Raw genomic sequence first — 26,772 nt, 5'->3', positions numbered from 1 at the left:
GATACAGAAGCGGGGTAAGTGAGATTCAGAGGCAGGGTAAGTGAGATACAGAGGCGGGGTAAGTGAGATACAGAGGCGGGGTAAGTGAGATACAGAGGCGGGGGTAAGTGAGATACAGAGGCGGGGGTAACTGACAGCACTTAGCTTGGAACAGTCCCCTCCTGAGACTTATGCTTACTAACATCTACTCTCATCCTCCAGGTCTCAGCTTAAGTATCGTTTTCTCCAAGCAGCCTCCTCTGAGACCTCAGACTGTTTTAGGTGCCTCTGCTGTGTGTTCACCACAGTCTGGACTTCTCCTATAACAGTCATTATTTTTGTGGCACATACTCGTCTACTAGTTTGTTTTTCTCAGTAAACGTAGAACATCTGGCTTGTGCACCACTGTATTCTCAACTTCTAGCCTGGCACAGAGCCCATGTTTAGTAACACCACTGAATGAATCAGAGAGTGGGAGGTAAGAGAATGAGAAAAGGTAATCCTAGGGTAGAGGAAAACTTTAAAGTAATAATAATTATTATATTAATAACAACAGGTAACATTCACTGTGCACATAAATAAGGTAGTTATTGAACAAAGTCATTATTACCTCATTTACTTCAAAATGTAATTCTGTGAAATGTGCATAATTATTATCCACACTTTAGGGCTGAGAAACGAGGTTTAGAGAAGCAGTTAAATAACTCACCCATGGTCACATGGGTAAAAGGAGTTTTCAACTCGCATACATCTAAAGACAATCTGAGGAGCTGGAAAACTAACATCTTCAATTTTTTGAGTAAAAGGTAGAATCAAAGATAGATCTTGAGTAGAGAAACCTAGAATATATTGGGCCTTAGAGGAAAAGGATGAAGGAAAGGAAGCTAAGCAAGGAAAAGATTTACTAGACAATATTACAGGCTGAGGCTCGAAGTGCAAATTATTTAATTATAGAACCAAGTTACCCCCAAATAAGAAAAGCATCTCAAAAAAAAATGTGCATTAATAATTTAGTTATGTGAGGTTTTGATCTAATTTGTTAAAAGCAATTACTTATCTTCCATTCAGTGCCAGATACAATGCTTGGTCCTTTTACATACCTCACCTTAGAAGAAGATATTACTGCATTTCCATGTTAAAATGAAAAAACTGAGTATCTGAGAGATCAAATCACTTGAACAAAGTCACAAAGATGGTGAATTATAGAGACAGAACTTGTTCTAGGGCCTCTGATTCAACATTTAATGCTTTTTATATTGAACTATGTCAGACTTCTTAGTAGGTGAATCAAGCACATTAATGCAAGTCAGCAGAGAACCAACTAACTGGCAAATGGTCTTATGATCATCCAACTACATACCTGTCTCTATGTTTGGGAAATTAATGAATGGGGCTGGAGAATTAAGAACAATTTTGGGAGCTATCTTTTTAAAAATAAAAATCATTCAATCATTTAGAATGTAATTTCTACAGACAAGAAAAGTAATATAAGTTTTAGTTAAAAATTAGATATGTGAAAATTAACATAGAATTTCTGTGAATTTCAGAGTGAGAAAACAATCACATTATAGTATCTTTCCAAGACTACTTTCCACCTAAAACTATGGATTTGCATTAGTCTGAAAAAAAACTAAAATTTTATCAATAAAAACAAACATTTTATCAATGCAAATATTATTTTACTTCTCTAAGCCAAAAGATGACATCAGAGTGAAAATAAAGGAACACTCAGGGATACTCTATGAAAACAACTTGATCTAAACATCAGAGAGAAAAACTAATTTATATAATATCTTATTGCTCTACATTTTCCTTTTTTATTCCCCTTCTGTGACAAAAAAAATCCACAAAAACCCAGAGGTCCTTTATCTAAACTATATCATCTGGATGTTGCATGCCTTGAGCCAGCAATTGTCTGCTGGGTGGTCACAGGCTGCTGATACCATGGAAATAGGTAAGTGAGATACTGGGTTGGCAGAGGAAGGAATAAAGAGCTACTTGAAGTACCTGAGTGCAGACAGATAAGTATTTGAAAACAACTGGCAGAAGAGATTTAGAAAAGTGAATTTAAAACAATATCATTATTTTTAAAAAGTGGCTATGGGAATAAAAGAGGTAAAAACAGCTATAAAAAAACAAAACATACAAACAACAACCAAAAAACCCTACAGCCTCAGTATCAATGGGTGGCGGCAAGTCTCCTGAAATTTAATCAAATAAGATTCTTGGCGTAAATTTTTTCTATTTTTTTTCTATTTGTAGGTTTTCCCTGCCTAATTTTTCCATAGCAAGAAGAGCCCTTCTTCAACACAGATGTTTTTAAAACAGATTAAAAATATAATTTTCAAAGGTTCAATAAGAGTTCTTTTGAGACATAAATGTATATGCATTTCAGTGAGAAAGAGCAAATAGCAGATTTTTAAAAAAGCCCCCTATACCACAGGTCAGTTTTAAACAAAAATCAAACAAAAATTTTTTTACCTACAGGAGTAGGGGAACATTTTCTCATGGATGGAGAAATGGTTAAAAACAACAGGCCATGGTTACCTCTGCCCATGCTTTGAGAACAGCCAGTTTTTCCATGGTTGTGGCACTCTCACGGTACAGTTGGCTGGAAGATCCTTTTCCGGCCTGAACTTTGTCCAGTGAAGAAACAAGCAGATTGTGTACACGACGGAGATCATTGAGATCACTGACAACTCCACTTCCAATCCATGTACTACATACCTAGCCAAAGGAAAAAAAACTTTTATTTTTATAGTAAAAAGTTAACATTAGGGACTTCCCTGGTGGCGCAGTGGTTAAGAATCCGCCTGCCAATGCAGGGGACGTGGGTTCGAGCCCTGGTCTGGGAAGATCCCACATGCCACGGAGCAACTAAGCCCACGTACCACAACTACTGACCCTGCGCTCTAGAGCCTGAGAGCCACAACTACTGAGCTCGTGTGCCACAACTACTGAAGCCCATGCACCTAGAGCCCGTGCTCCGCAACAAAGAGAAGTCACTGCAATGAGAGGCCCGCGTACCGCACAACAAAGAGTAGCCCCCGCTCGCCGCAACTAGAGAAAGCCTGTGCACAGCAACGAAGACCCAACGCAGCCAAAAAAATAAAATAAATTAGTTAATTAAAAAAAAAAAAGTTAACATTAAACATATAAAAGAATGGAGTAAGTATGATTATTTTCCTAGGGGGAAGAAACAAAAACAAAACCAATGAACAAAACAAAACAAAAAAACCTCAATGCTATACTTTAATATTATTTTTTTAATAAAAAATCAACAGCAAGTATGGAACTTATTGTACTCCTATGTAGAAAACAAAACAATATTTACTTAACATGTTTCCACTATCTAATTTCCCAAAAATTTTAACAGAAAAAAATTTCCACCCAAATCAGTTTGGTTATGAACAATTCTTCAATTCAACAACATTTCTGTTTACTATAGGCCAAAAGGTTATTCTGAGTGCTATAGAGGAGTTAAAAAAAAAAAGTAAAGGGAAAAAATCTAGTCCCTGTCCTCAAGTAAGTAAACTCAGATTAAATGAACACATGAGGATATTTTATGACTGTCATATTGCACTTAAAAAGAGAGAAAGAAGAGATTAATTCTAGCAGGAGAAATGGGAAGGTTTAGATTATCAGGAAGTTTTATGTGTATAGATACAGGGGAGTTTCATGGAGGAAGAGACAAGATTAGGAAAGTTAACTGGGATCAGATTACAGTACAATTTAAATTCCATGTGAACTGAATTCAGTCTTGTTCTGTAGGCAATCATGAGTTTCTCAGGCTTCTGAGCAGGGGAATATTATTAGAATTGTGCTTTAGGAAAACTGCTCCAATACAAAGTATAGGAAAGCAGGTGTTCAGACAGTAAGCACTGTGTTCAGTCACATGACTATTGTAATACCGCGGAACAGAGATGATACGGATCAAACTGAGAATCAAATGAAAAGAGAGAGGTATCTGAGAAAGACTTGGAAGTAGAAATCACAGGATTTGGAAACCAGTTACATATTTTTAGGGGGTGAAGGCACGGACATGCAAACAGTATGAGGCGATAATCAAAGACTACCAAATTTTGACTGTCAAAGTTTCTAACCTGGATGAATGCAAGGAAGGTGACACCACTGTTTAAGAGAGATAACATAAGAACAAAGGGAAGTGTCGTGGAGATGAGAAGTTAGAGAGCATGATTTTGACTGTGAACTTTGTGACATGCTGAGTTCAAAGTACCAGCAAGAGACATGTGGAAAGATATTCAGTGGGCAGATGGAAACCTGGGTCTGGATTTCAGGAGCAAAGACAGAGGTAACTAAGTCGATCTAGGAATTCTCCACACAAAGATGATCACTAAACCGATGGTCCTAGGTAACTTTCTTCAAGGACTGAGGTATTAAAAAAAAAAAGCCTTAAGGACAGAACACAGGGAAAATAAACTTCAGGGACAAGTCGAATAAGAAATTGAAAAGAAAACACCAGAAAAGCAATAGGACAACCAGGCAAGTGTGGTGATACTGGAACCAAAGGAAGAATGCCAAGAAGGAAGGGGCTGGGCTTCCCTGGTGGTGCAGTGGTTAGGAATCCGCCTGCCAATGCAGGGGACACGGGTTCAAGCCCTGGTCCAGGAAGATCCCACATGCTGCAGAGCAACCAAGCCCGTGAGCCACAACTACTGAGCCTGTGCTCTAGAGCCCACGAGCCACAACTACTGAAGTCTGCGTGCCTAGAGCCCGTGCTCCGCAACAAGAGAAGCCACCACAATGAGAGGACCGCGCACCACAGCGAAGAGTGGCCCCCGCTTGCCACAGCTAGAGAAAGCCTGTGCGCAGCAACTAAGATCCAATGCAGCCAAAAAGAAATAAATAAATAAATTTATAAAAAAAAAAAAAAAAAGGAAGGGGCTGTCTGATAGTGCCAACCTTTTTTTTTTTAATTGAATGAAAGATTCTTTAAATTCTATTGTGTTTTATAATCTTCACACACATGATTTCATATAATCCCATAATAACCATTTCCCCCCCCATCCCTACATTGCCCCACTCCCCCTTTCCTCTCCCCACTGGTAACCACTAGTTTGTTCTCTGTATCTCTTTCTTTTTTGTTATATTCACTAATTTGTTGTATTCTTTTTTTAGATTCCACATATATGTGATAACATACAGTATTTGTCTTTCTCTGACTTATTTCACTTAGCATAATGCCTTCCAAGTCCATCTATGTTGCTGCAAAATTCTGTTCTTTTTTATGGTTGAATAGTATTCCATTGTGTATATATACCACATCCTCTTTATCCATTCATCTGTTGATGGACACTTAGGCTGCTTCCATATCTTGGCAACTGTAAAAAATGCTGCTAGGAACATTGAGGTGCATGTATCTTTTCAAATTAGTATTTTGGTTTTTCTCGGATACATACCCAGGAGTGGAATTACTGGGTCATATGGTAGCTCTATTTTTAGTTTTTTGAGAAACCTCCATACTGTTTTCCACAGTGGCTGCAACAACCTACATTCTTACCAACAGTGTATGAGGATTCCCTTTTCTCTACATCTTCGCCATTTGTTATTTATGTTTTTTGTTTAATTTAACATAATCATTCTGACTGGTGTGAGGTGATAGCTAATGGTGGTTTTGATTTGCATTTCCCTGATGATTAGTGATGGTGAGCATCTTTTCATGTGCCTGTTAGCCATCTGCATTTCCTCTTTGGAAAAATGTCTAGTCAGTTCTTCTGCCCAGTTTTTAATCTGGGTGTTTGTCTTGATGTGAGTTGTATGAGCTGTTTATATATGTTGGAATATTAACCCCTTATTGGTCATATCATTTGCAAATATCTTCTACCATTCAGTAGGTTGTCTACTATTTGTTTTGTGTGTGGCAGCTTTAAGTTATTAGTTTTTAAATCAGTACTTTTTCATGGAAAAAACCTGATCCAAAATCTGTCATTTCCAAATTCATTCTACGAGGCCAGCATTACCCTGATACCAAAACCAGACAAAGATACCACAAAAAAAGAAAATTACAGGCCAATATCACTGATGAATGTAGATGCAAAAATCCTCAACAAAATATTAGCAAACCAAATCCAACAACATATTAAAAGGATCATACACCATGATCAAGTGGGATTTATCCCAGGGATACAAGAATTCTTCAATATCTGCAAATCAATCAGTGTGTACACCACATTAACAAACTGAAGAATAAAAACCATATGATCATCTCAATAGATGCAGAAAAGGCTTCTGATTAAGTTCAACATCCATTTACGATAAAAACTCTCCAGAAAGTGGGCACAGAGGGAACATATGTCAACATAATAAGGGTCATATATGACAAACACACAGCTACCATCATACTCAATGGTATAAACCTGAAAGCATTTCCTCCAAGATTAAGAACAAGACAAGGATGTCTACTCTCGCCACTTCTATTCAACATAGTTTTGGAAGTCCTAGCCACAACAATCAGAGAAAAAAAAGAAATAAAAGAATTCCAAATTGGAAAGGAAGAAGTAAAATTATCACTGTTTGCAGATGACATGATACTATACATAGAAAATCCTAAAGATGCTATCAGAAAACTACTAGAGCTCATCAATGAATTCAGTAAAGCTGCAGGATACAAAATTAATACATAGAAATCTGTTGCACTTCTATATACTAACAATGAACTATCAGAAAGAGAAATTGAAGAAACAATCCCATTGACCATTGCATCAAAAAGAATAAAATACCTAGGAATAAACCTACCTAAGGAGGTAAAAGACATGTACTCAGAAAACTATAAGATGCTGATGAAAGAAATTGAAGATGACACAAACATATGGAAAGATATACTGTGTTCCTGGTTTGGAAGAATTAATATTGTTATAATGACCATATGACCGAAGGCAATCTAGATTCAACGCAATCCCCATCAAACTACCCATGGCATTTTTCACAGAACTAGAACAAATAATTTTAAAATTTGTATGGAAACACAAAAGTCCCTGAACAGCAAAACAATCTTGAGAAAGAAGAACAGAGCTGGAAGAATCAGGCTCCCTGACTTCACACTATACTACAAAGCTACAGTCATCAAAACAGTATAGTACTGGCACAAAAACATACACAGAGATCAATGGAACAGAACAGAGAGCCTAGAAATAAGCCCCCACACTTATGGTCAATTAATCAATGACAAAGGTGGCAAGAATATACAACGCAGAAAAGACAGTCTCTTCAATAAGTGGTGCTGGGAAAACTGGACGGCTACATGTAAAAGAATGAAACCAGAACATTCTCTAACACCATACACAAAAATAAACTCAAAATGGATTAAAGACCTAAATGTAAGACCTGTTACTATAAAACTCCTAGAGCAAAATATAGGCAGAATACTCTAAATTGCAGCAATATTTTTTTTGGATCTGTCTCCTAAAGCAAAGTAAATAAAACAAAAATAAACAAATGGGGCCAGTTAAACTTAAAAGCTTGCATAGCAAAGGAAACTGTCAACAAAACGAAAAGACAACCTACTGAATGGGAGAAGATATTTGATAGTACCAACTTTACTCAACAGTTACAAGTCCTCACTTTCTTACCTGAAATCCTGAGGCTAAGACGTGTTGCACAATTCACAACATTTTCGTAAAAGGTAATAAGGTAGATGAACTTAATTAAGGGATGAAGCAAGATGTGTAGCAGCACCCCATAATTAACACATGGATATTTCCGTAATGAAATGTAGTACAAATCACACTAAAAGAAATCAATCAGGGATTTCCCTGGTGGCGCAGTGGTTAAGAGTCCACCTGCCAATGCAGGGGACATGGGTTTGAGCCCTGGTCCAGGAAGATCTCACATGCCACGGAGCAACTAAGCCCGTGTGCCACAACTACTCAGCCTGCGCTCTAGAGCCTGTGAGTCACAACTACTGAGCCTGTGTGCCACAACTACTGAAGCCCACGTGCCTAGAGCCTGTGCTCCGTGACAAACAGAAGCCACCGCAATGAGAAGCCCATGCACCGCAACGAAGAGTAGCCCCTGCTCGCCGCAACTAGAGAAAGCCCACACGCAGCAACAAAGGCCCAACCCAGCCAAAAATAAATAAATAAATTTATTTTTTAAAAAAAGAAATCAATCATTACTATCGTCTCACTCAGCTTCATGTCAGGGCCAGGTGAGTATAGTCAGTTCAGGCTTTGTTACCAAATAAATTATGAAAAAGCTTTCGGTTTTCAGAGCATTTGGATATTGAATCATGGTTAATGGATTGTGTTCCTATATTTGAAACTTCTAAAAAGTTGAGAATAAATATATGTGTAAACTATTTCATTCTCTTATAATCTTATTCTCAAAGAATTCAAAACTAAATTAAATAAAATTCAATAAGGACATTTAAAAACTGCTTGTTACCAATACTGATGGCAAAAAAAAAAATGCCAGCCACAACAATGCTGAAATTATAATGAAATATAAAGCGAAAAGAGATTAAATATGAGTGCGAAAATAAAGAGTTGGTATTCCTAAGGAAAATAATAACATTTTGGAGATATTTGAAAATATTTCTGTGAATTCTGGTAGAAATATAACTGAAAGTTGGGGGAAACTGTCAAAATTGAGAATTTGGTGCTAAGTTTGCTTTGCAAAAACCCAAGTACTTTCTCCACTTTAAAGAACATGAAAGCAGAAACTGCAGATACTGCATTATAGGTTTGGTTTATGAAGAAAGACAAAGCAAAACTGAATCAGCAAAATCATACTTAGAGAAAAGACTCTAGCCTTATATCAAAAGAGTGGTGAATGAATGTACACTTACAAATTTTAGACTGAAATAAAATATCTAAAGTATGTATTATGTTTATGATTACAACCCTGCTTTAAATGATTTATTAACCTACTGATTACTGTCCCCAACTGTCCTCAATTGAAAACATTTGAGGGTTTTCCTATAATATCTAAGAATTACTTGATTTTCAGGTTCAACATGATGTTTACTCTAGTAAACAATCTGGGATGCCATGTTTCAAGATCTGCCCAACTCCTTCGTTAACCTTAAAGAAAGAAACTTGCAACCCAATGCTCCAGCTATTTCAAAACCAGGTTTCCTCCCAGAAACAGAAGGACAGGAGGTCAAAAATTTAAGCCTGCCACTAGAAAAGAAGAAACTTCAGAAAGCAGGTAGGGCCACATAAGAAATAAGAAGTGTTGTTTTTTTTAAAGATTTTTTTGATGTGTAACATTTTTAAAGTCTTTATTGAATTTGTTACGATGTTGCTTCTGTTTTATGTTTTCGCTTTTTGGCTGCAAGCCATGTGGGATCTTAGCTTCCTGACCAGGGATTGAACCTGCACTGCATTGGAAGACAAAGTCTTAACCACTGGACCGCCAGGAAAGTCCAAGAAATAAGAAGTTTAAGGCAAATTCAGTAACAGGAAATTTTCATACTACTCATTCACAAGATGAAATTCTAATAGCTTTTGCCTTTCTGATGATCAGGAGCTTTATAGGATGTTTTGTCTGCTTAAATATTATGATCTGAAACACTACCATAATACATTTATTTATACGTGACTGTGATTTCTGATGTTTGTGTGCCAGTATCCCAATCTAAATGACTTACCTACTCTAACTCCAAGGTTTGTACCATGAGCAACAGACTTCTGTCTTAAACAAGGCTTCCTCTTCTCTCTCTGGCCTGCTGTTGGTGGGAGGAGTTCATTTCTCTGAAGGCCACCATTAAGATAGCAGGCTTCAGAAAAATAAATTCTAACAGAAGGAGGAGGCAACTCATTGAGCCACAGAGTGATCAAAGTCAGAATTTCAAACCTATCATTGCAAACAGCAGAACATTCTCTGCATAGAGGACACATGTAGATTGACTATGAATTCTAAGCAATAAAGATGGACTACAGCCCTGTACTCCGGAAAACTGAGAAGGATGGAGTTGCTTCTCTTCTATCCTTAGGTTAGCAGACAAAGAATTGGATTTTCTGAACGATTAGAGCTTAATGCACAAATCCTTTTTCAGGACGGAGCATGAAAAAGATGAACTTATTAAAGGTGTAGGAACATAGGTGCTTTTGTAACTCTCTTCAGAAAAAATAATATGAGAATAATCCCCTGGAATCAATTTTGCAATAAAACTTCCATATTGTGAAATTGTCTTTAGGATAATTTAATACACAGAAACTTGTAGAATTTTCACAACCTGTGGTCAAAAACCCTTTTATTACCTATTTATTATTACTATATATTCTTTAATGATTGTAGATTTTGAGATTTTACTTTTATTCTAGTCCCTCTTATGACTTTACATCTCCATTGACTACTGGACAATGTAAGAGCTATGTATTCCAAAGTATGTCCTCAGCTACAGCAAAAAAAAAAAAAGATGTGATTAATAGTTGGTACTTCATCATTTCATACAGAATAAAAAAGGAAACTGTCACTGTTGTATTTCTGAGATAAAAATAAATACTATTTGATTTTTCTCTCTTGGAAGTGAAATTCTAAGATATCTATAAATTTATAGAAGATAACTATAGAAAATTCTATTTTTCTTCTTACCTGGCAAGCTTTTGCTATTATATCTGATGGAGTATCTTGTGAAAAGGCTGGTCTTAGAGCAGCTCCCACCTAGAAAAATGAATACAAGCATTTTATTTTTAAAGATAAGTAGCAAACCTCGTGTCTTTGGAGATGAAAACACACAAAACACATCTTTGTTCCTTTCCTTTTTATCTCTCTTTTTGGTGACAATAAACTCAATTATACCATGCTTCCTTTGCTTTCCAGGAGATTATCATTATCAAATCTGTAGGATCCTATACCAAATAGGCATTAATCTTATTTCTTTTTCATTTATTTTTAATAGTAAATAGGATTTTCTGAAAAAGCCACGTTTCCAGAGATAACAGAAAACTGCTATTTTTTTCTGTCTATATTCCTGAACATATTTCTAACGGTATTTACTTCATAGGTGAATCTCATATAACTGAGACTAAAGGCTCAATTTCTTTAAATAACTGAGTAGTACTAAAAATTCACATAGTCACTAAAAGACCTTAAAAATCATTTCACCTCAAAGAGATGCTTTAAAAGAAGGTTGCTCAAGAAATATTAATGTACTGTTGTCATAGTAATAAGTGAAGAAATATGAGCTTTAGTTTTCTTATCCAAGTACTAACCAGGCCCAGCCTGCTTAGAGCTTTAGTTTTAATAAGCCAGTATCAGTCACAGATTCTTAGATATATTAGATTAATATGTAGGAGCTGAATAAGGAATTGAATATAGTCAACTCCTAATTTGAGATTTCTTCCATTACACTAGGTAAAGATACATGATTTAGATAATTTACTTTTAAGTGGTTTATGAAAAAAAAAAAGTGAGAAAGAGTGAGAGAGTGTGTGTGTATGTGTGTTGAGTGTAGAGAGAAAGAGAAAAAAAATCAATGTTAAAGGAAATGAGGCAAAATTCTCAATTGGCAAATATGAATGAAGGATGAAGGGTATAAAACAGGCTTTTTTGTACTATTCTTGCAATTATTTCTGTAGGTTTGAAATTATTTCTAAATAGAAAGATTTAAAAAAAAAGACCTTCATTCTGATAGGTTGGGTATTTGGGAGTAAATAATTAAATACAGGTTTTCTACAGCCATTTGGCCTGGAAAGTATAATTTCTTTACCTATACTTATGATGGAAAAAAATGGACTATACATTATCCACACTTTTTAATTTTGTGTATGTTTGAACATAGATTTTAGATGAAGTATGATGTGTCTAGAGCCAAGATTTTGGTATAATCACAGTGAAAAAAAAAAGTTTGTTCTTTTCTTACTAACATAAATTTTTTTCGCCTTCACATAATCCATTACTAGAATTACATCTATTGTGCCTCTTTTGAAGAACATAAATATAGGCATAAATTTCAGGAGAAACAAGTATATCTCTGTTTAGAATATAATAAAAAAAATCTTTTGAAAGTATACAATTCTTTCACAGTAATATTTTTCACTATTATTAAAAGTTAATTTATCCTTCAGCGTACAAGAGGCAATTGCTTTTCTTTCTTTTCTTTTTTAAATTAATTTATTTATTTTTGGCTGTGTTGGGTCTTAGTTGCGACACACGGGATCTTAGTTGCGACACAAGGGATCTTAGTTGCGGCATGAGGGATCTTTCGTTGTGGCGTGCAGGCTTCTCTGTGGTGCGCAGGCTCCAGAGCACGTGGGCTCAGTAGTTTGTGGCACATGGGCTCTCTACTTGAGGCACATGAGCTCAGTAGTTGTGGTGCGTAGGCTTGCTTGCCCTGCAGCATGTGGGATCTTAGTTCCCCAGCCAGGGATCGAACCCGCGTCCCCTGCATTGGAAGGCAGATTCTTTACCACTGGACCACCAGGGAAGTCCCAAGGCATTTAAGTCTTGGCATATAAAATAACAGCAGTAAATCCACAACACTCTTTAAATGTTCCTTTTATCTTTTAAATGGCATGGCTAAATATCTAAACATAAGACTGGAAAGCCAGGCTGGAACATCTATTCTAGTTTTATCACTAATACTACATCATGACTTAAAAATAGTGACAAGTTTTATACAATTGTTTCTTCAACTGTGAATTGATTCAAACTGTGTAACAGGCAATGGGAGTAAAGATATGCATTCTACATGAATAAATAGGTTACAGGTCCAAATACATTTCTCCAGGGGATCTTCACTTCTTTAATCTTCGCTTTTCAAAAGATCAGTTTTAATTCTGAAACAAATAAAATATCTCACATTGGCTTGATACTGCTCCAGAATCACATGACCTGGAAATTCTGGCTCAGGCACAGATGCAAACTTCTTGATAATGTCTTCAAGTGCTTGGAGCCCAGCCATCCGCAGCTGGTTACTATGATCGGTTGCAGCCATGAATGCCATGCGAATCAGGTCAGAAAGATGAAGTACCAGGAGGTCATCTAAAAATAAAAATAGAAGGCAAAAAGGAAAACATTTCCAAAATTAAGTGTAATCACATAAAAATATGGAATGAAATAAACTTCTTTAAAAAAGCATTTATGATCCACATATTTCACCATGTTTAAAATAACAAAGATACACTTTCAAGAAAGTTTCCATATCATAATCTCTCAAGAATATTGGTAAACCTTTATACAATAACACCGACGACATTGTAAACTGACATCTGAAGCAAAATAATTGATTATCATAATTTTCCCCAAAAGAGTTTGTAATTTTTTTTGTCAGCGGGGGTTGGCAAATTTTTTCTGTAAAGAAACAGATAGTAAATATTTTTGGCTTTGCTGGCCATATAATTTCTAACATAACTACTCAACTCTGCTGTTGTAGTATGTACACAGACCATATGTACACAAATGGTTACACTGTGCTCCAATAAAACTATTTATAAAAACAGACTGCAGGTTGGATTTGGACTGCAAGCTGTAGTTTACCAACCTCTACTGTGGAAAAGATTTTTATAAGTATAAGATGTAGAAAAGGGAAGCCTTTTTCCTTTTAGCCTTAGAGTAAAGGCTGCCCTAGATCAGTCCTATCAAAGCTTAAAAGCAAGGCAATTGTTCCCAGAATGAAACTGCTATTGCTTCTCCACACAGTCTCTACCTACACCCTCTCTCAAATCAAGACCTCTATCTTTTTCCCAAATCCAAGGTGATGAACTCCTAACGTGGGGGAGAGGGAAGGGGCACTGGGCAGAAACTCCAAAATGGGGAGAGAATTAGGGGATTGATAGAGGTTTATTGCATTCTGGGATCTTCTGGCACACAGAACTATAAGTTAATAAACTTCTGTTATTTTTTTTTTTTTAAATTTTTTTTTATTAATTAATTAATTTATTTTTATTTTTGGCTGTGTTGGGTCTTCTTTTCGTGCGAGGGCTTTCTCCAATTGTGGCAAGTGGGGGCCACTCTTCATCGCGGTGCGTGGGCCTCTCACCATCGTGGACTCTCTTGTTGAGGAGCACAGGCTCCAGACGCGCAGGCTCAGTAGTTGTGGCTCACGGGCCCAGTTGCTCCGTGGCATGTGGGATCTTCCCAGACCAGGGCTCGAACCCGTGCTCCCTGCATTAGCAAGCAGATTCTCAACCACTGCGCCACCAGGGAAGCCCCAACTTCTGTTATTTTAAGCCACTAAGTTTGCAGTCATTTATTATAGCAACAATAGAAAACTAATACATCCAGCCTCTTCTACCTGGAAAACCCTCTCTCTGCCTCTAAAACCCAGCTTCAAAATGATCCCTTCTGTGAGGTCTTCCCTGGCACTTCAGGAAATGAGTAGCAGTTTTTTATGTTCCCAAAGTACTCTATCTTTCCACTATTGGGATATATGATTATTTTTGAGTGATAACTTTGTCTCTTTGTCTTCTAGACTAGAAATTCTTCAAGAGCAAGGACTATGTTTTTTTCTTCTTTGGATCCCCAATGGGAAGTAAAGAACAAGATTCGGTAAATATCTGATGAATAATGACATGATTAAAGACACCCTGTTCACAACATATTGTGCTTTGCTAGGAACCTATATTCAGATTCCAATTTTATATATAGTGTAATACTGTTTTACTTTTTGTTTTTTAGTCCATTTGTGAGTTTTACTGCTTCTTATACACAACAAAGTAAACTGAAAGGCATTTTTAACATATAGACTTCAATACAGATAACATATACGATGTGTCTTCAGATATTAAAAAAATGACACGATGATGAAGAGACAACAAAGCATAAGATAAAACAGTCTGTTACTCTACCACCTCTCTCAGCTTCTCTGGGTTTCTTCATTTGTAAGTGAAGATACTGGCCTGATGATCTCTTTGTAAATTCCCTATAATATCTGATCCAGGGGATACACGGTATAAAAGCTTACAAATGATCAAAAAGTAAAAGGTTTCAGTAATAAACAGTTTTCACCTTTTCAAAAATACCTAATAGCAGTTCTGAAATCTGAGAGTTTGAAATCTGCCATGGCATTCATGAATTCTGACATTCTCCAAGGCTGGGGATTGCAAAACTCACTTTATTTATTCACCTTAAACTTTTGCTAAAAGTAGGATAAGGTACCAAGGAAACATAAGTTACTGCCATCATTATGCTTAGGCAAATGATTAAGATAAATATATCTTAAGATAGATAGATATATAACTTTGGATCGCTTTCCTCAACTTATCTTCCCAATAGGGATCAGAAGTTGGACAGTATGTAGAGAGGACAGAAAACAAAGGTAAAAGGCAAGAAAACGTACAATAAATGAAAGGCACAGTCTAAACAATGTTACAAAGCAGTAAAATATTTCAAACCTATAAAAATATTATGGGGAAAAGAAGTACTGATTTTTAATTTACTTGTAGGGTTTCGCAGTTTAGCAGAACGTGCCATAGCAAGATCAAAGTGAGCCTGGTCTGCATTCTCACACAAATTGATGATTCGACACAGGCAATCAGCAGCAAATACTCGAGTGGCCCAGCGAGGTGCCACAAAGGGCTTTGATTTATCTTCTTCTCCTAGTGTGGTAAACATGGTATCATCATCCATCTCATCTTTCTTTTCAAATTCTTCATCTTTTCCACTACTTAAGGGGGTTGCAGTACTCATATCTGTAACAAAAATAAAAGCATATTATAACAACCTTACATATAGCAAAAATGATGCTTTAGAAGTAGTACTATTTGAAGATATCTAATTTAAAACCAGTAGAAAACAGTAGAATTGGCAAGGTTTTTCTTTTAAACAATCAATAAAAAGCCAAGGAGGGGGAGTGGGAGGTACAAACTATTTGGTGTAAGACAGACTCAAGGATGTATTATACAACATGGGGAATAGAGCCAATAATTTTGTAATAACTGTGAATGGAAAGTAATCTTTAAAAATTATATAAAAATTTACAATAAATAAATAATTTAAAAAGATAGCAGCCATCAGTTTTCAACTTGAAATTCAATAATATTGTTTTGTCTTCATTGTATGTACTTTCACAATGACTACTTTTATGAAAGCTATGATGGTTGTTCTGTTTATGGTAGCCATATAAAGTTCTCCTTAAAATAAATATATTTAATTTAAAAAATAAATAAAAATAGAAATTAAAAAACCAGGGAAAGAATAACATAAAAATATTTTATATATTTCACTAGTTTTACATCTTATGTCAAAATGACAGAGTAGCCTGGGATTTTTATATATGAAAATTAGTTTGAACTTAGTCATCTGTCAAAAAATAACCAAAGTTCATTAGTTTGTAATATAATTTAAGCTTCAACATTTTACAGGGATTTATAGATTAAAAATTATTAGTATTTTAAAACGTAAGCTCTATGTATCTGTAATGTAATATATGTATCTAAATATATCTATATATGGTATATATCTATAGATATATATCAAAATTAAATAACTTTAATTATCTTAAGAATATATTTTATATATTAAATACATACCACTAGAAGCTGCTAGGACATCTTTACAAAGCATTAGCCAATGGGAAAGTTTTTCTACAGCCAGTGATGACAGCATATGTCCCAAAGTATCATGAATATCAGAACATAATTTTCTATCTGTCTCCCGGTCTAGCATTCCAAAAAGAAGTCCCTCAAGACCAGTTTCTGTTATATTAACACCCTGGTGCCGGCAATGGACATCACTTCGAGAACTAACTCCAGGTGCAAAAGGACTGACATCTGAAAAACAATTTTTACAAATGAACTTGTATAGGATTTTATCGTATACTACAGGGTAACAATTATGTTAAAGACCATGATTTACATGTAAATTCACAATAACAACAAAACCAGCTAGCTATATACACAATTTAACTATGGTCTCCAATTTACCTATCTTTAGAATTAGAATTTTATCTGACAATAAAGGTAAAAACCCTGATCTTTAAGACTGATTATTCTGCGGTATTTTAAACAAATCTCCAGGGAATGTTCATTAAATATATATTTGATTTTAACAACAAAAAGTGTGGGAAAGAGACATATTTTTAAATAGATTTAATAGTCTGAAAAAATTATTGCTATATATGTTGGATGAACGAATTGAAACTTATTTAGTCTTCTAGTTCAGATTTTACAAATCTATAAAGCTAGAACACAAATTATAAATAGCTTATATCCTACAAGTTTATTTAAAAATTGGGAAAATCCTGCCCAATCAAAAGTTGTTATGAAATAGTAAATTTCTTGCTTTATCTGAAAACCTTTTTATTCTTATAAACAATAAGAGTAGAACAACTGGCAGCCTTTAAGAATGAATACTATTAGGCTCCCCAAAGTCCAAAGCCCTCTGAACCTTGAAGAGAGTGATAAAGAGGGATGAGGGCTGAAAAGTGGCTTTTTAAAATTGAGTCACTCCAAAGACAGAATAAGGGGAGGTTTGCAGAAAATAGCCACAGTGAGGGGAATTCAAAGACAGTAGGAAAGGGAAGGTTCCAAGGAGGGAACATAATGGACAGATTAGGCACAGAGGCCTATTTTTCACTTAGCTGTATATAGTGAATATTTTCCACGACGTGAATTTTCATGGCTACATAGCAAACCATTGAGTTAGGAGTACATTAACTGATTAACCATTGAGGATGAATTCCTCAAAAAGGAATTGCTAGGTCAAAGGGTAAGCACAGTTTGAAAACTTTGAGGATATACTGACAAAAAAATCCTCCAGAAAAGTTGTATGACTTTACATTTCTATCAGCAGTATAAGAAATTTATCTTTTATTCATATCTCCCCCAACACTGGTTAAAATCATTATTTTATTATCGGTCAGTTTTATAGAAGAAAAATGTTATCTTATGATTGTATTAACTTGCAACTATTTAATCACTAGAGGTTAAAGGTATTTCATATGTTGATATTTCTCCTTTGATAAAACACCTCTTTTGTGTGCTCTCATGATTTTTACAGATGCATAAAAGAGTTACCATAGCAGGTCCGAGACTACCCTATTAAGCCCTGATATTACGGGAACTGGGTTTCAGGAGGGTTCCCATCATTTCCTGATAAAAGTGGCTTACTGTGCCTAAATAATCTGCACCAACAATATAGTTTATGTTGAACATCTGCTTTCCTTCTGAGAGTCTGAACTTTTGGTATATGCTAGGCAGACCATGCCTGTTTGACCAGTCCCCAATAAAAATCTTGGGCATTGAGTGTCTAGCAAGATTCGCTAGCAGACAACATTTCACACGTGTTTTCACAACTCCTTGCTGTGTAACTGCATGGGGAGTGGACTCTTGGAAGCTTGTGCTTGGTTTGCTCTAGACTTCACTCCATTTATCCTCTCCCTTTGCTGCTTTTGCCTTGTATCCTTTTGCTGTAATAAATCACAGCCATGAGCGTGACTATATGCTGAGTCCTAGCAAATCATCAAACCTGGGGGTGGTCTTAGGCCCCCTGGCACACTAATTTGTAAAAGCTTTAAAAATATTAAAATATAAATGCGCACATTTTAATACAATAAGCATATTTTGAAACTATCTTTCCCTCTCTTAGTTTGTCTCTTTCAATTTTGATTATGGTGACTGACATCTAGAAGTTTTGAACTTTTACACTTATTCAGGAGAATTCTGTAACTACTTTTGGTGCTATGTTTTCTCTCCAAAAAGCAGTAATGTTTACTGTTAGACTTTTATAATAAACTTCTTTTACATTCTACAGTACAGTATGCTTGTTAATAGAGCTCTTATTACACTATGCTAAAACTGAAGTTATTTTGGTATGTTGCTTCTTAGTATCCAAGCAACTTCTATGCATTAGGAAGCTCTTATAAGTAAAACTTTTCTCTCACAATAGGGGAAATCTCTGTCAAGCTCTGAAAAAGTTCCCAAACCACCTATCCCTAGAATCAGAAGACCAGCTACAAATTCAAGCTATACTTAAAACTCTCCCAAAAGCAAAAAGAACTGAAGAAAGCGAAGATCCACCTTTCGTTACCCAAACATCTATCTACTGACATTTCACAGTTTTACTGGTTACTTTGGTCTTACCTTCTTCAAGGAAAAGTTACATCATAAAATGTTAACTACTGTCAAAGACTGGAAGCTTTCAGGTAACCCTAAAATAGATAATTTCTCTTTTCAGAAGCCTATTAATGATACAAGGCAATATCCTTCGAGTTAGTCATCCCTTATACAGCTAAAACATTCTCAAGGGATGGCAGAAGTGTCCTGATACTAAATGCTACAAAAAATTTTTTTAAGCTATGAAATTTTAAAAAAGGTAAAAATGTAAAGTTACCAAGAAAACTACATGGGAATTTTAAAAGTGATAACAGTTTTATTTTACCTAAAAGAATAAGAAAATTGACCATATTTCAATGCAAAAATGTAATTTAATAAGTAATACTCATTTGAAATGTTAAAATACTTAAACAAAAAGAATATTGACCAATAATATAACTTACTAGCACCACTGCTCTCTTTGTCCCCTGCATTTTTTGCTAGGCTCATGGCATATTCGCATACTTCAGCTGCTTCTCTTTGTGCAAGCTGCCGGAGACATGCCACAGCTGCTCGTCGAAGTAACAAATGGGAACTACATAAGTGAACCTGTAAACCATAACAGTTTTAGACTTTTCTTTAAAAAAGCTGTAATCTCACTTGCCTAATGAATATATATGAACACCTTACTTGTGAAGAGGCTCTCCATTTAACCACCTCAGTTGTTTAAGACATAGCCAAATAATGGCCTTTTCAAAAAATAGTAATACCAATAAAATATATAAAGAATATTTTAGTAGCCTATAAAATAACTGCCCCAAGACTTGGGCACTAAAGATCATATAATATACTTAGATAAAAATCCAGAAAGATCTTTTGCACATCTTATTTTACACATGGTCGTACTAAATTCTGTCAACGAAATTTTTTAAGTGCACAGAGATTAACTGTAGGGAATGAACAGTTAGGGGGCAGAACACACAGTAAGAATTGAAAGCAAAGGGGGGTGTATAGTAAAATAAAAAACCAAAATCAAGCAAACATAAATATCTGAAAAGAACTGCAAAATGGATCCTTTCGGTAGAGCATTTTTTTTAATCTCACAAGTTCGTGAAAGAATCAATATAGTACACTCTAATACATGAAGTAAAGTATGAGAGGCAGTACTGCATAATAATTAAGAGCTCAGGCTCCAGGTGCCAGACTGGATTTGAATCTTGGCTCTGCACTTACTCCTGTGTCATTAGACAAGTTACTTAACCTATCTGTGCCTTGTTTGCCCATATGTGAAATGGGGATAGTAACTCTTCACAGGAATATAGTGAAAATAAAATAAGTTAAAATAAGTATTTTACTTAGAACAGTGGATGACACATGGTAATTGCTCAATAAATGTTAGCTGTTATCACTATTACTATAAATCTGACTCATTGAGAAAATATTAAATTATGTTCCATATGCTGCTTTTTAAGCAAGGGAGTAAGTAATTATTTCAGAAAGAATCTCATCCAGAAATGATGGGGGGGGAAATAAAATAATAAATAAGTGATGTGGAATACATAACTCCTTCACAATGCTAGATAATATATTTTTATGCTCTTAATATAGCATTTGTAACTTATTTTTGTGTAAAACTCACAGCCCATGAAATTATGCCAAGTATTAAAAAAAGAAAATATAACTGAGGAGAGAAAAACTGACAGATCAGATTTTTTTCAACAGAATATTTTTTTTTTCACGTCTCTTCCTGAAAATAAAGACGTTTTGGAACTTGCAAATATCCTATAATTAGAAAAGTTAAGCATGATCATATGAGATGGGAAGAACAAGTATCTCGGAGTTTCTGCCTTTTTATCTGTACAATGGGGACAATGTCCACCTTACCTCTATCTTACACAACTGTGGTAAGATCAAAGGATTAAATATATATGAAGCAGACACCATAAATTTAATTACAACTAAATAGAATTATAGCTAAGAAAATACACTCAACAAACGCTGACTAGCAGAATCAAAGTGAAAAATAAAACATTTTAAGGTTTACAAAGTGTTTTCAAAAACTCAATTTCAACGATTCTGAGGTGTACTCTCCCACCCATTTTAACATCTCTGATATTAGAGATGCAAATTATCATTAATGGTGTCTTGCAGCCACTGTAAACCAGGTAACAACAAAGTTGTATTTGTTTGAAAACTTCCCCTTGACACTTCCTGGTAAAATCCACAAAATGTCAGGAATAAACCATATTAAACTTGAAAAATATATGTGGCTTCGTGCAGACTTCCTAGCTGCTTAGATATAACCACAATCTACTGTGACATCCATCAGTACAGCTTGGTTTAGCTTTGCTCTTGGATTTTATATAAATGGAACCATGAAGTCTGTTCTCTTCTGTGTCTGGTTTCTTTTTAGCAGTATGTCTGTGAGATTCATCCATGTGATTCCATGTAACAGTTCATTCATTTTTATTGTTGTGTAATATTTTATTGAAGAATTATATCACTATTTATCCACTCTGCTGATTGGTGGACACTTAGGTTGTTTCTGGTTTTTGGCTAGTATGAATAACCAAGCAATGAACATTCCTGTACATGTTTTTTGGCACACATGTGCATGCATTTCTGTCAGGTATTTACTTTAGAGTGGAGTTGCTGGGTTATACTGTATGCACAGTTTCAACTTTTTGTAGATTATGCCTCATTGTTTTCCTAAGAAGCTTCTTTTTTTTCTTACATTCCACAAACCTTAGGAATTTGTGTGCTGCTTGCTCCTACATCAAGACCTCTACCTTCCTATAAAAAGCTCTGTTATTTAAACTTTATGTCACCTTGCTATCCTATCCCTTCTGTGCCTGCCATATACTTATATCATGGTCAACTGGATATCCCTGCTCTGTCACTGACGACATGGGCATTCAACTCAAGTCTTCCTCTCGCTGACATCTCCTGTAATTTTCCCAGATGACGTAAATGCCATGTGTGGAATAAATCTGCACAGGAGAATGACTGGTCACATGGTATAAAAAGCACCCACTTGCCAGGAGGGAAATAACACTAATTCAGAGTGGTGGTTGTTCTTTCAAAAGCACATTTTGAACAGTTCTATCATTAGATACATTTTAATACTTTTAGATCATTTAATAAAGATTACTATGGTGAAACTTACCTCTTAATACATTTGCTGAAAAAAATATTTCATTTGTGTTAAGTATTACACATGGTATCACATGATATGGCCATTTCTGGTGGCAATGACTGAGTAGAGATGAACATGAAATTGATAAAAATCATCACTGATTTCACTAATTTGGACGAATCCACGTGTGGACTGATTTTTAGAGAGTGTCAAAGATTTGGTAATGAATACAGCTCGAAGGGCATTTGGCAATGTGCAAACAAGTTAGCCACTCGAGTGGCCCTCTGTCTCATCTTTATCTGCCATGCCATCTCCTTCCCACCAGTGAAGAGGGTCACTAACCTCTACTGAACCCTCGGAACCATCACAGAATCTTTTATTTCTGCAGTTACTTCCATCTCCCACATCCCATTCTCCTCAAACCTCTGATCCTCCTCTTTGCTCCCTCATTCACAGAACTTAATCTTCCCTATTACTTGATTAAGAAAGTACCAGTCATTATGTAATAACTCCCTCAACTTCCAGTCAAAAAATCCAAAACCCACCTGTGTCTACACTCATCCTCTCCTCCTTTCTTCATTTTGCACTGGAAGAGATACCCCCCTACTTGTGTCCTGGAAACTATGCCACTGGAAACCTTGGAGGATTAACTATTCCCTCTCTGTCCTACACCTTTAACTCTCCCATCCTACTGGCTCCATCTTGTCAACGTATAAACACGCTCACTCTTCTCACTACTGTAGAAGTAAAAGCATCTCTTTTGACCCCATCACCCACTTGACCTATTGTCTATCCTCTGTCCTCTCCTTTACAGTCAAACTTCTGGAAAGAAGTTCCTGTTCATATTCCATATTTAACCCGGTATATTTGGGCTTCCGTTTGTACCACTCTACCAGATGAGCTCTTGCTAAGGACACCATGTGACAGAAGTCAAAGGACACACTGTAGCTGTCATCTCATTTGATCTCTTGACAATATTTGATATGGCTGACCACTCTGCTACTCCACCTGGCATCTGTGAACACCACAACCTCTATTTTCCTTTTTAACTCTCTGACTGCTCTTTCATGTTTTTTGCTGACTCTTTTTCCTTTCCTAAATTTTATATGCTGGGTTCCTCATTCAGCACTCTCTCCCTGGCGATCTCATCTACTCCTATGTCTTTACCATCTAAATGCTCATGCCTCCCAAGTTAACCTCTCCAACCAGACTTCTCTTTTCCGAGCTCCAGGTCCATGTAACTATTCAAATGTCTAAAACTGAATTAATGATATCCACTCTTTCAGACCTTCTCCTATTCCAGTGTTGCCAATCTCAGGAAGTTATATTACTTTGCTCAAGTCAGAAACCTGGGTCACATCCTTCCTCTATCCCCTAATTAATCAACAAATTCTATCAATCCTTTTTCCTAAATATCACTCAAATCCATCTATTTTTCCCCATTCCCATTGCTACTAACCTGGAAAAGTCATTTTCCTCTCCATCCCTAGACCACCATAATTCCTACCCTGTAGAGTCCATTCGCCACTCTGCAGGAAGAATGAAATGTAAAAAGTGCAAATCTGATCATGTTACTCCCCTGTGGAATTCCTTCTAGTGGTTCCCAATCGCTTGCAGAATAAAGTCCAAAGTTTTAACATATCTAGAAAGTCTGCAAGATGTGTCACCTGGCTAACTGTCCAGCTTCATCTTGTGACCCTATGACCCACCTCCCCCTCTTCTCTCTTAGCCTTAACCACACTGACTAAAAGGTTCCTTAAATGCATCCCCTCCTTCTCATCTCAGGGCCTTTCACATATTTTTCCCTCTGCCTAAAAATAAGTGCTGTTACTCTAACGTCACGCTTTTCCCCAAACTAACTCCTATTTATCCTACCTACAGTTCACACCTTACATATCATTTTTTCAGGGAAATCTTTTCTGAATGCCTGGGTTATGATAGGCTCCCCTGTTATATGCTCTCCTGTAGCCTCTTGTAGCACTTATTTGTAAATAATCATTGTTGACCCTTTAAACTATAAACTCCATTATGACAGAGGCGTCATCTTGTCTCATCCACAAATGTATCCCTAGTACTTTGCACAGTTCCTGACATATAGCAACCTCTCAATAAATATTTGTTCAGTGAGTCAATTAACAACTGTGATGATAGTAACAGATCCTCAGAAGTTAACAAGCTAACTTTAGGAAAAAAAATTCTGAGTGGGAAAGACTGAAAATATGATACATTCTTAGCCAAGAAATAAACAGTTCATTAAAATATTTCTTAAAGGGTGAAAAAGAAAATCAGTGAATAAAATGAATAGTCATAAAATGACTACTAACCTGAAACTCTAGAATGCACAACCCAGGAAACACGTTTTTTGTTTCGGCCTAGTCTGATCTTTTAGGAAACAAATTTGGGGCTCCCTAATTAAATCAATGAATGAAATAACTTTATACTTACACAAAGGCTAGGAACGAGACTAGATAGATTGACATGTCGTGGTGCAAACATGTGAAGCTGCTGAAGGCAAGATATGGCAGCTGCCTGCACGAGAGAGTCTGAATGGTCCTGGGTTATTGCACAACCCACCAAACAAGAAGAACGGATTGTGGATATTGTTGCTCCATTCCCTAGAAGCAAAGTCAAAGACAACATAAAGTACAATGACTTTATTAGTAGCACCAAAAATATCCCTAGAAAATAATTATCTTCTAAATAACCCCTCTTTCTAAACAAACAAAAAAGTACACCTGAAATTAATACAACACTGTAAATCAACTGTCCTTCAATTAAAAAAAAAAGAATAACTGTTGAATTAACATTAACTAGTATGTTTGCTCTATGGTTAGGTTTGGTACTGCAATCGTTAAACCAATAAGCACTATAAGAAATGCCCTTACTTTTTTTCCCCTTACATTTTGACAGCATACATTTTATCAAGCAAATAAAATCCTACAGAACAGAAGTCAGCAAACTTTTCTTTAAAGGGCCAGAAGTAAATATTTTTTACTGTGCTAGCCAAGAGGCAAAATCCACACTACTCTATTATGTAAGTGCCTATATAACCATTTAAAAATGTTAAAACCATTCTTACCTCATGGGCTCTTAAAAAAAAAAAGGACCAAAAAAACCAGGCATCTGAGCAGATTCGGCCCATGGTCCATAGTTAATCTGCCTATCCTGCCTATTCCCTGTTATAAGAAAGTCATCCCAGAAATTCCTTTCCTTGAAAGCCAACCTTAAAAAAGGAAGATTTTATTCTATTCTATTTTTTTGGCCATGCTGCACGGCTTGCGGGATCTTAGTTCCCCGACCAGGGATCCAACCCGGGCCCCTAGCAGCGAGAACTAGGAGTCCTAACAACCTCTGGACCACCGGGGAATTCCCCAGGAAGTCACTTTTTAAAGGATGTAATGTACAGCATAGGGAATACAGTGAATAATATAATAACTTTACACAATGACAGATGGTTATTAGACGTAATGTGGTGATCAATTCATAATACATATAAATGTCAGCTGTACACCTGAAACGAATATAATATTGCATGTCAACTATACTTCATCAAAATAAAAAAAGGAGTCACTTTTAAGATAAATAAATATTTCTGATTACTATTCAGACTGTTTTGAAAACAAAAATTCTGCAAAATCCATACAAATGATTTCAAAACACAACTGCTTATGAATGATGATAATGCATCTTTCTTAGATTTAGCTAACTTTACATTTATCCCCTGATAAACTATATTCTCTTTTAAACCCATCGTTGTATTTGATTCTCTGTTCAAACAATAATACCACAACTATTATATAATAACGACAAATCCTATTTTCCGAACAAGATTAATGGCTCATCTCTGAATAAAGTTTTACTTCTTAAAAAAAAAAAAAAAAAGATTAACGGCAATTTTTAAAAAGGTAGGAAAAATAAATTGCAGTATTATATACTGTCTAGATTAAAATGTCTTAATTGCCAAATATAAGTGCTTTAAAATTTTTACCAATGCAAAATAATTTTATATACAACAGAGACCAAACAAGGAAATCATAGACTCACACAAGAGTCACATTCTAGTCTGAAATACACACTGCCTCATCAGAAAGTACTTGGTAAACACCTACACTTAATCAAAGGCACATATTTATTCTCTCTTCATCCTTGTGATATTCACTGGAAGAAAGAACTATCAACTTTTCTCAAAGAGGACACTGAGTCCAAGATAGAGACATGTCTAAAACACATTTTTTCAATTCCTACCATTCATCCTTAAGATCTTTTCTTTTTTCACTTCCGTCTTTTTTTAAAATATCTGTCCGAATGGAGGCAACATATAGCATACTGATTAAGAATACAGGCAAAAGAAATTTATCTGAGCTTCACCTCTGATTCCAACTACTCATTGGCTATACGTATATATATATATATATATATATATATATATATATATATATATATATATATATATATATATATATATATATATAAACCTTGGACCTCTCTCAGCCTCAGTATTTCATCTGTAAAACAGAGAGATATACCTTTATCAGGACTGCTGTCAGAATTAAGTGAGGTAATATAAATAAAAAGCTTGATCCAGGGTTTCCCTGGTGGCACCTTGGTTGAGAATCTGCCTGCTAATGCAGGGGACACGGGTTCAAGCCCTGGTCTGGGAAGATCCCACATGCCGCGGAGCAACTAGGCCCGTGAGCCACAACTACTGAGCCTGCGTGT

The 26,772-nt window shown here is 35.7% G+C and overlaps 1 protein-coding gene across 3 annotated transcripts in view; it reads right to left on the bottom strand.

Annotated features, from left to right (window-relative positions):
* Nucleotides 1–26,772, bottom strand: part of HEATR5B (HEAT repeat containing 5B) — a 92,089-nt gene that overhangs the window by 24,510 nt on the left and 40,807 nt on the right. For all 3 annotated transcript variants that reach the window (XM_082427603.1, XM_082427604.1, XM_082427602.1), the window contains exons 21-27: nt 24,499–24,668; nt 19,382–19,526; nt 16,416–16,655; nt 15,324–15,575; nt 12,746–12,927; nt 10,537–10,605; nt 2,527–2,706 (exon numbers count right to left, since the gene is read on the bottom strand). In XM_082427603.1, the coding sequence (XP_082283729.1) occupies nt 2,527–2,706; nt 10,537–10,605; nt 12,746–12,927; nt 15,324–15,575; nt 16,416–16,655; nt 19,382–19,526; nt 24,499–24,668 (1,238 nt within the window). The remainder of the gene's footprint in view (nt 1–2,526; nt 2,707–10,536; nt 10,606–12,745; nt 12,928–15,323; nt 15,576–16,415; nt 16,656–19,381; nt 19,527–24,498; nt 24,669–26,772) is intronic.

This window comes from Balaenoptera physalus (assembly GCF_965194825.1).
Source record: "Balaenoptera physalus genome assembly, chromosome: 15".
Classification (NCBI taxonomy): Eukaryota; Metazoa; Chordata; class Mammalia; order Artiodactyla; family Balaenopteridae; genus Balaenoptera; species Balaenoptera physalus.
The sequence above is the reverse complement of the archived record's forward strand: the minus strand, read 5'-3'. Positions and strand labels throughout refer to the sequence as shown.